General features: G+C 47.3%; 1 protein-coding gene across 1 annotated transcript in view; it reads left to right on the top strand.

Moving 5' to 3' along the window:
• Nucleotides 1–890: 890 nt before the first annotated feature.
• MRPS5 (mitochondrial ribosomal protein S5) overlaps nt 891–11,354 on the top strand; it is a 91,021-nt gene continuing 80,557 nt past the window's right edge. The window contains exon 1 of the mRNA XM_044291619.1: nt 891–976. Coding sequence (XP_044147554.1) covers nt 928–976 — 49 coding nt within the window. The 5' untranslated portion in view covers nt 891–927. The remainder of the gene's footprint in view (nt 977–11,354) is intronic.

Raw genomic sequence — 11,354 nt, 5'->3', positions numbered from 1 at the left:
GCCCTAACCCCTGAGGACGCCGTGATACAGCGAAACATGTCGGGGGGCAGCGTGAGGCTCTAATTTTAAAACAGTATTCACTATGGCCTACATTTAGTAAATAACACTAGATACAGTGCCATTAACGAACACAGGCAAGCGCGCAGCCTGTTATGGCAATAGTGTATCTAGGCATATGAAGTCAGCTAAGATAATGACAATACGTCCCAAGTGACAAGAAAAGGCCAGTGACACTGGGAATTTTAAATCACTATATGTATGTTAGGGTGCATTCACACAGCTGCATGTATTCCGCAGTCCGCAAAAATACAAATGACAAGAATAGGACATGTTCTATCCTTTTACAGGGCCACAGAACGGACATACGGATGTGGACAGCACATAAAATTAATGGGTCCGCAAACAATGCAGATCAGATGCAGACCAAAAATACGGTCGTGTGAATGAGGCCTTAGAAATATAGACTCCAGACCCCATAAAAACACAGAACCCTAAATAAATACATTTCTTTCCCACCAGAACGGGAGCACTAAATCCCCCGCCCTCCCGTTAGGCAGACCCCAGACCAGCAGCACAATGCACAGGCTCCCCTCTCCGGGAACTTCCGTACAAATTGGGAAACCGGTCACGTGAGCGCAATGGCACGTGACGTCAGCCCTCCTAGACTTTACCATGCTTTGAATCGCGCTGTCAAGCTCAGTGGGTCCTGAGGTGACAGGACCCCGGAGCAAGCTGTTTACACAGTGCCTGAACGGAAGTTGCAGCTTATAGGCATCCTATTCTTTAACACTTTCGTTTCGTTCGTTAGAATTATGTAGGTACGTTGTATTAAAGGTCGTGCCTTAGAAAAAAAGTTTATTGAACAGAACATTTGACGTTTCTTTGAGATGATTCAAAAGGCAGCGGTGTGGGCAGCCCTGTGCAGAGATGGCGGCGTTCAGATGGTGCGGTGGTGTCCTCCGCTCTGTGTGTAGAGGTGAGAGTCTGCCCCTGGGATGTGCGTTATGTAGGGCGGTTTATATGGAGCAATATGGTGTGGTAGACGTGAGCCATAAGCTATAGTGATGCACACCACCCTGCTTCTCCTCTGGTGACCTGCTATCTTCTCATGTGTCCCTGCTGCTGTATCAGTATGCCCTTAAAGGGGTATTCTGTAAGAAAGGTGAGAACTGCTGGAACGGTGGGGATCCAACTGCCGGGACCTCCCACTGATCACCAGACCAGGGTCCTGTGTGCCTGACTGCCTGTCCATTTAAACAGGACCCTGTTCTGGCAATGGGTGGTGATCCCAGCGGTTGGACCTCCGTTGATCTAGCAATAATCGCCTATTTGGTGGATACCCCTTTAAAAGTATTATCCCAAGAAGTATTCTCTTAAGATCCTTCTCCGTGCAGAACTGGCCCGTTAATCGGCTGATCGCTGTAGGACTGGCTTTGAGAACCCTGGGTCATCAGTTTATACTGGCAAGCTGCAGGCGGTCATACATTGCAGGAGAAATGTAGTTAAAGGGGTATTTCGGATACAAGATTTTGCCTATAGGGGACATGAGAAGAGTGGAGCGTCGGCCGAGCCTGCACACTGCTGTTCCATTTAAACTTTATAGGACTATCGGAGATAGCAGACCACCCGCAGTCCCATAGTGAACAGGTGATGGAGCAGCAGTGCTTGTGCTCGAGCACACTAATCTAAGGCTTTTCTCACTATAGTGTTTCTATTTAGTCAATATTGAGATCAGTTATAGGATATCAATACCAGAGAAAAAAAGCTTTCATTTTGTCTCTATTTATTGTCAATGGGGATAAAACGTAACTGAACAGAACGGAATGCTCCAAAATGCGTTCCATTTCGTTTGGTTGCGTTCTCATACCGGAGAGCAAACAGCAGCAAAGATGCGGTTTTCTTTCTGTTATGGGTTGCAGAGCAAGATTCGTCATGACCCACAATGCAAGTCAATGAGGACGGATCCGTTTTCTCTGACACAATAGAAAACTGATCCGTCCCCAATTGACTTTCAATGGAGTACATGACGGATCCATTCTTTCTATGCAGGGGCGGACTGACCGGTCGGGCACTTCGGACATGGTCCGAGGGCCCGGCCAGGATGGGGGCCCGCTCACTGTATTTACTCATTCATATTTTGAACAACTTGAAATCCTCTGCGATCCTCTCCCTCCTCCCTGTGCTGCCTCCGCCAATAAGAAGAGAGATGAGAGGAGGAGGGGAGGGGCTGTGGCCACTGCCCCACCAATGAAGAAAACTGACGTGTTAATACAAATGCAGGAGGCGGGTGCCGGAATCAAATAGCCGGCACCCGACCTCTATGACAGGGAGCGGCACCTGAGGGGTTAACTGCCGCTGATCGCAGCCCCCTGTCTTAGAGGTCGGGTGCCGGCTATTTGATTCCAACACCCGCTTCCTGCATTTGTATTAACATTGGTGGCGCAGTGCGCCGCACCCCCCCCCCCCCCCAACACCCCAGTATAATAAACATTGAGTGCGCCCCCCCAGTATAATAAACATTGAGTGCGCCCCCTCCAGTATAATAAACATTGAGTGCGCCCCCTCCAGTATAATAAACATTGAGTGCGCCCCCCCCCCCAGTATAATAGAAACATAGAATGTGTCGGCAGATAAGAACCCATCTAGTCTGCCCAATATACTGAATCCTATGAATAGTCCCTGGTCCTATCTTATATGAAGGATGGCCTTATGCCTATCCCATGGATGCTTAAACTCCTTCACTGTATTTGCCGCTACCACTTCTGCAGGAAGGCTATTCCATGCATCCACTACTCTCTCAGTAAAGTAATACTTCCTGATATTACTTTTAAACCTTTGCCCCTCTAATTTAAAACTGTGTCCTCTTGTGGTAGTTTTTCTTCTTTTAAATATGCTCTCCTCCTTTACCGAGTTGATTCCCTTTATGTATTTAAAAGTTTCTATCATATCCCCTCTGTCTCTTCTTTCTTCCAAGCTATACATGTTAAGGTCCTTTAATCTTTCCTGGTAAGTTTTATCCTGCCATCCATGGACCAGTTTAGTAGCTCTTCTCTGAACTCTCTCTAGAGTATCTATATCCTTCTGGAGATATGGCCTCCAGTACTGCGCACAATACTCCAAGTGAGGTCTCACCAGTGTTCTGTACAGTGGCATAAGCACTTCACTCTTTCTACTGCTTATACCTCTCCCTATACATCCAAGCATTCTGCTGGCATTTCGTGCTGCTCTATTACATTGTCTTCCCACCTTTAAGTCTTCTGAAATAATTACTCCTAAATCCCTTTCCTCAGATACTGAGGTCAGGACTGTGTCAAATATTCTATATTCTGCCCTTGGGTTTTTACGCCCCAGGTGCATTATCTTGCACTTATCCACATTAAATTTCAGTTGCCAGAGTTCTGACCATTCTTCTAGTTTTCCTAAATCCTTTTCCATTTGGCGTTTCCCTCCAGGAACATCAACCCTGTTACATATCTTTGTGTCATCAGCAAAAAGACAAACCTTACCATCGAGGCCTTTTGCAATATCACTTATGAAGATATTAAACAAAATTGGTCCCAGTACAGATCCCTGTGGAATCCCACTGGTAACATGACCTTGTTTTGAATGTTCTCCATTGACTACAACCCTCTGTTGTCTATCACTCAGCCACTGCCTAATCCACTCAACAATATGGGAGTCCATGCTCAATGACTGCAGTTTATTGATAAGTCTTCTATGTGGGACAGTGTCAAAAGCCTTACTAAAATGTCTACTGCACCTCCACGGTCTATTATTTTAGTCACCCAGTCAAAAAAATCTATAAGATTAGTTTGACATGATCTCCCTGAAGTAAACCCATGTTGTTTTTCATCTTGCAATCCATGGGATTTTAGATGTTCCACAATCCTATCCTTTAATAGGGTTTCATTAATTTGCCTACTATTGATGTCAGACTCACTGGTCTATAGTTGCTCGATTCCTCCCTACTACCTTTCTTGTGAATGGGCACGACATTTGCCAATTTCCAATCTTCCGGGACGACTCCTGTTACTAATGATTGGTTAAATAAATCTGTTAACGGTTTTGCCAGCTCACCACTAAGCTCTTTTAATAATTTTGGGTGTATCTCATCAGGCCCCTGTGACTTATTTGTCTTCACTTTAGACAGCAAACTTAGAACATCTTCCTCTGTAAAGACACATGCATCAAACGATTTAATAGTCATACTTTCTAATGGAGGTCCTTCTCCTTCTTTTTCTTTTGTAAAAACTGAACAGAAGTATTCATTAAGGCAGTCGGCTAGCCCTTTATTCTCTTCTACATACCTTCCGTCCTTTGTTTTTAATTTAGTTATTCCTTGTTTTAATTTCCTTTTTTCATTTATATATCTGAAGAATGTCTTATCCCCTTTTTTCATAGACTGAGCTAGTTTTTCTTCTGCCTGCGCTTTAGAAGTTCTTATAACTTGCTTGGCCTCTTTCTGCCTAATCTTGTAGATTTCCTTATCTTCATTGCTCTGGGTTTTTTTATAATTACAAAATGCTAGCTTTTTATTTTTAATGATTTGGGCCACTTCTGCTGAGTACCACAGTGGTCTCTTCCTTTTTTTGCTTTTACTGACAAGTCTAATGCAATTTTCTGTTGCCTTCAATAATGCACCTTTTAAGTCGTCCCATTTCTCCTGGACTCCATGTAATCCGTTCCAGTCTGATAAGGACTCATTTATGACTAATTTCATTTTTGAAAAGTCTGTTTTTCTAAAATCTAAAACTTTTGTTTTTGTGTGGTGGGACTCTTTCACAGTTCTTATATTAAACCACACTGACTGGTGATCACTAGATCCCAAGGTTTCGCCTACAATGACATCATATACCGAATCCCCATTTGTGAATACCAAATCCAAAATGGCCTCCCTCCGGGTTGGCTCCTCAACCATTTGTTGTAGGGATAACCCCAGTAGGGAATTTAGAATATCTGTACTCCTGGTAGAACTTGCTATTTTGGTTTTCCAGTTTATATCTGGAAGATTGAAATCTCCCATAATGATAACTTCTCCTTTCATTGTCATTTTAGCTATTTCTTCAACTAGTAGATCATCTAGTTCTTTAACTTGACCAGGTGGTCTATATATCACACCTACACGAGTTACTGCATGATTAGCAAACTGCAACGTAACCCAAACTGACTCTATGTTGGCCTCACCAACTTGTATTAGGTTAGATTTAATGCTATCTTTCACATACAGGGCCACTCCTCCTCCTTTCTTGCCTTCTCTGTCTCTTCTGTATAAAGAGTACCCTGGTATGGTTATGTCCCAGTCATTTCTTTCATTAAACCATGTCTCCGTAACAGCCACTAAATCTACATTCTCAGATGCCATTATTGACCCAAGTTCATTGATTTTTTTACCTAATAATAATAAACATTGAGTGTGCCCCCCAGTATAATAAACATTGAGTGTGCCCCCCAGTATAATAAACATTGAGTGTGCCCCCCAGTATAATAAACATTGAGTGCGGCCCCCTCCAGTATAATAAACATTGAGTGCGGGCCCCCCCCCAGTATAATAAACATTGAGTGCGGCCCCCCCCAGTATAATAAACATTGAGTGCGGCCCCCCCAGTATAATAAACATTGAGTGCGGCCCCCCCCCAGTATAATAAACATTGAGTGCGGCCCCCCCCCAGTATAATAAACATTGAGTGCGGCCCCCCCCAGTATAATAAACATTGAGTGTGCCCCCCAGTATAATAAACATTGAGTGTGCCCCCCAGTATAATAAACATTGAGTGTGCCCCCCAGTATAATAAACATTGAGTGCGGCCCCCTCCAGTATAATAAACATTGAGTGCGGCCCCCCCCCAGTATAATAAACATTGAGTGCGGCCCCCCCCAGTATAATAAACATTGAGTGCGGCCCCCCCCCAGTATAATAAACATTGAGTGCGGGCCCCCCCCCCAGTATAATAAACATTGAGTGCGGGCCCCCCCCCCCAGTATAATAAACATTGAGTGCGGCCCCCCCAGTATAATAAACATTGAGTGCAGGCCCCCCCCAGTAGAATAAACATTGAGTGCGGGCCCCCCCCCCAGTAGAATAAACATTGAGTGCGGGCCCCCCCCCCAGTAGAATAAACATTGAGTGCGGGCCCCCCCCCCAGTAGAATAAACATTGAGTGCGGCCCCCCCCCCCAGTAGAATAAACATTGAGTGCGGGCCCCCCCCCCCCAGTAGAATAAACATTGAGTGCGGGCCCCCCCCCCCAGTAGAATAAACATTGAGTGCGGGGCCCCCCCCCCAGTAGAATAAACATTGAGTGCGGGGCCCCCCCAGTAGAATAAACATTGAGTGCGGGGCCCCCCCCCCAGTAGAATAAACATTGAGTGCGGGCCCCCCCCAGTAGAATAAACATTGAGTGCGGGGCCCCCCCCAGTAGAATAAACATTGAGTGCGGGCCCCCCCCCCAGTAGAATAAACATTGAGTGCGGGCCCCCCCCCCCAGTAGAATAAACATTGAGTGCGGGCCCCCCCCCCCCAGTAGAATAAACATTGAGTGCGGGCCCCCCCCCCCCAGTAGAATAAACATTGAGTGCGGGCCCCCCCCCCCAGTAGAATAAACATTGAGTGCGGGCCCCCCCCCCCAGTAGAATAAACATTGAGTGCGGGCCCCCCCCCCAGTAGAATAAACATTGAGTGCGGGCCCCCCCCCCAGTAGAATAAACATTGAGTGCGGGCCCCCCCCCCCCAGTAGAATAAACATTGAGTGCGGGCCCCCCCCCCCAGTAGAATAAACATTGAGTGCGGGCCCCCCCCCCCAGTAGAATAAACATTGAGTGCGGGCCCCCCCCCCAGTAGAATAAACATTGAGTGCGGCCCCCCCCCAGTAGAATAAACATTGAGTGCGGCCCCCCCCCAGTAGAATAAACATTGAGTGCGGCCCCCCCCCCAGTAGAATAAACATTGAGTGCGGCCCCCCCCCCAGTAGAATAAACATTGAGTGCGGCCCCCCCCCCAGTAGAATAAACATTGAGTGCGGCCCCCCCCCCAGTAGAATAAACCTTGAGTGCGCCCCCCCCCCCCCCAGTATAATAAACATTGGTGGCGCAGTGGGAAGTGCCAATGAGGGTTAAAAAAATTAACTCTCCTCCTCCAATTGATCGCGCAACTCCCGGTCTCCTGTTCTTTCTTCAGGACCTGTGGTGACGTCACTGAGCTAATCACATGGTCCATTACCATGGTGATGGATCATGTGATGACCACCACAGGTCCTTTGACAGGTCCTAAAGAAAGAACAGGAGACCGGCATCTACGCGATCAATTGGAGGAGGTGAGTTAATTTTTATTTTTTATTTTTTTTTAAGCCTCATTGGCACTGCCCACTGCGCCACCAATTTTTATTATACTGGGGGGGGCCGGCGCACTCAATGTTTATTATACGGGGGGCGCGGCGGCACACTCAATGTTTATTATACTGGGGGGGGCTGGCGCACTCAATGTTTATTATACGGGGGGGGGGCGGCACACTCAATGTTTATTATACTGGGGTGGGCGGCGCACTCAATGTTTATTATACTGGGGAGGGGGCGGCGCACTCAATGTTTATTATACTGGGGAGGGGGCGGCGCACTCAATGTTTATTATACTGGGGGGGCGGCGCACTCAATGTTTATTATACTGGGGGGGGCGGCGCACTGCGCCACCAATGTTTATTGTACGGGGGTGTATATAATGTTTATTATATTGACCTTCTACTTGGCATTCTGTATTAAAGAATGCTATTATTTTCCCTTATAACCATGTTATAAGGGAAAATAACACAGTGAATAGACTTTGATCTTGGCAACCAAGCGTGAAAATCGCACCGCATCCGCACTTGCTTGCGGATACAATGCGATTTTCACGCAGCCCCATTAACTTCTATGGGGCCTGCGTTGCATGAAAATGCCCAACATAGAGCATGTTGTGATTTTCACGCAACGCACGAGTGATGCATGAAAATCACCGCTCATCTGCACAGCCCCATAGAAGTGAATGGGTCCAGATTCAGTGCGGGTGCAATGCGTTCACCTCACGCATTGCACCCGCGCAGAAATCTCACCCATGTGAAAGGGGCCTAAGGGTGAGTAGGACAAGGGTTCCAGCCCCTAAGGGGGCTAATAGTAAGTGAAAATAAAACACAAACACTAAGGCCTCTTTCACACGGGCGTCATGTTTTTTGCCCGGATAAGAGCCGGGTGCGTTGCAGTAAAATGCGCAATTTTCCCGCGCGAGTGCAAAACATTGTCATGCATTTGCACTCGCGTGAGAAAAATCGCGCATGTTTGGTACCCAGACCCGAACTTCTTCACAGAAGTTCGGGCTTGGGATTGATGTTCTGAAGATTGTATTATTTTCCCTTATAACATGGTTATAAGGGAAAATAATAGCATTCTGAATACAGAATGCTTAGTATAATAGTGCTGGAAGGGTTAAAAATAATAAAAAAAGTTAACTCACCTTCTCCTCTTGTTAGCGTAGATGCCGGTCTGTTCTTTAGCTGTGGGCTGAATGACCTGTGGTGACGTCAGATCACATGCTCCAATCACATGGTCCATCACCGTGGTGATGGAGCATGTGATCTGACGTCATCAAAGGTCCTTTAGCCCACAGATAAAGAACAGACCGGCATCTACGCTAACAAGAGGAGAAGGTGAGTTAACTTTTTTTTTATTATTTTTAACCCTTCCAGCACTATTATACTAAGCATTCTGTAGTCAGAATGCTATTATTTTCCCTTATAACCATGTTATAAGGGAAAATAATACAGTGAATAGACTGTCACCTAGCAACCATGCGTGAAAATCGCACCGCATCCGCACTTGCTTGCGGATGCATGCGATTTTCACGCAACCCCATTCATTTCTATAGGGCCTGCGTTACGTGAAAAACGCACAAAGAGGAGCATGCTGCGATTTTCACGCAACGCACAAGTGATGCGTGAAAATCACCGCTCGTGTGCACAGCCCCATAGAAATGAATGGGTCAGGATTCAGTGCGGGTGCAGTGCGTTCACCGCACGCATCGCACCCGCACGGAAAACTCGCCCGTGTGAAAGGGGCCTAAGGCTACTTTCACACGTGTGGCAGTGTGATCCGGAGTTCCGTCGTCGGAACTGCCCGCCAGATCCGCCGATCTTGATGTGACTGAAATCATTTATGAGATGCATCCGGATGCGGATCCATCTCACAAATGCATTGCAAGAATAAATCCATCTCTCCGCTTGTCATGCGGACAGACGGATCCGTCTTGTATCTTTTTGCACATTTTTACCGTCATGCGCAGACCGGAAGGACGGATCCTGCATTCCGGTATTTTGAATGCCGGATCTGGCACTAATACATTCCTATGGGGAAAAATGGCGGATCCGGCATTCGGGCAAGTCTTCAGTTTTTTTCGCCGGAGATAAAACCATAGCATGCTGTGGTATTATCTTTTGCCTGATCAGTCAAAATGACTGAACTGAAGACATCCTGATGCAAACTGAACAGATTACTCTCCATTCAGAATGCATGGGGATATGACGGATCAGTTCTTTTCCGGTATAGAGCCCCTGTGACGGAACTCTATGCCGAAAAACGCTAGTGTGAAAGTACTCTAAAATATTAAGTTTAAATCCCCCCCCCCCTTTCCCAATTTTACATATAAAAAATATATACACTAAATAAACATATTACATAGCGCTGCGTCCGAAAAGTCCAAACTATTAAATTATTAAAAAATATCTCCTATGCGGTGAGCATTCGTAATTTTTTAGTCACCTTGTCACCCCAAAAAATAGGATGGGACTGTTCTATTATGGCCGAACGTTTCATAAAATGTGAAATGCACGTTTTTTTTTTTTTGGGCGTGGTATTGAGTATCGCAATACTTTTTTATGGTGACGAAAGCGAATCAAAATTTTGGTATTGAAAAAACCCTACGCCGATCTGATCGGCGTAGCGTTGTCCCGATACCAAAATTTTCATTCGGTTTCGATTTGGCGACTAAAAATTTAATTTGGCTCCTATATTTTTCAGTTCAGGAGCCAATGGCTACTAGGTATTTTTTTTTGTCTGGAGCCCTGAGAAGATTGCAGAGGATTTCAAGTTGTTCACATATGAATATTAGTATTACAGTGAGCGGGGCCCGGTGTAATAGAATACAGTGACTCCACCGGGCCCCGCTGCCATTACAACTCCAGATGCCGGCCCCCAGTCCCTGTATTGGGGATCATTCACTTACAGGGACACTGTTATGGGGGGATCTGTGGATGACACATATATAGCATAAGGTGCTATATATGTGTCACCCACAGATCCCCCCCATAACAGTGCCATCCACAGATTCCCCCCCCCCCATAACAGTGCCATCCACAGATTCCCCCCCCCCCATAACAGTGCCATCCACAGATCCCCCCCCCTCCCATAACAGTGTCATCCACAGAACCCCACAACAGTGCCATCCACAGATCCCCCCCCCCATAACAGTGCCATCCACAGATCCTCCCCCCCCATAACAGTGCCATCCACAGATCCTCCCCCCCATAACAGTGCCATCCACAGATCCTCCCCCCCATAACAGTGCCATCCACAGATCCTCCCCCCATAACAGTGCCATCCACAGATCCCCCCCCATAACAGTGCCATCCACAGATCCCCCCCCATAACAGTGCCATCCACAGATCCCCCCCCCCCATAACAGTGCCATCCACAGATCCCCCCCCCCATAACAGTGCCATCCACAGATCCCCCCCCATAACAGTGCCATCCACAGATTCCCCCCCCCCATAACAGTGCCATCCACAGATTCCCCCCCCCCATAACAGTGCCATCCACAGATCCCCCCCCTCCCATAACAGTGTCATCCACAGAACCCCACACACAGTGCCATCCACAGATCCCCCCCCCCATAACAGTGCCATCCACAGATCCTCCCCCCCCATAACAGTGCCATCCACAGATCCTCCCCCCCCATAACAGTGCCATCCACAGATCCTCCCCCCCATAACAGTGCCATCCACAGATCCTCCCCCCATAACAGTGCCATCCACAGATCCCCCCCATAACAGTGCCATCCACAGATCCCCCCCATAACAGTGCCATCCACAGATCCCCCCCCATAACAGTGCCATCCACAGATCCCCCCCCCATAACAGTGCCATCCACAGATCCCCCCCCCATAACAGTGCCATCCACAGATCCCCCACCCCATACAGTGCCATCCACAGATCCCCCCCCCCATAACAGTGCCATCCACAGATCCCCCCCCATAACAGTGCCATCCACAGATCCCCCCCCTACAGTGCCATCCACAGTGCCATCCACAGATCCCCCCCCCATAACAGTGCCATCCAC

Source organism: Bufo gargarizans, chromosome 4, assembly GCF_014858855.1.
Source record: "Bufo gargarizans isolate SCDJY-AF-19 chromosome 4, ASM1485885v1, whole genome shotgun sequence".
In the NCBI taxonomy this organism is placed as follows: domain Eukaryota; kingdom Metazoa; phylum Chordata; class Amphibia; order Anura; family Bufonidae; genus Bufo; species Bufo gargarizans.
Note: the sequence above shows the minus strand (reverse complement) of the source record. Positions and strands in the feature narration are given on the sequence as shown.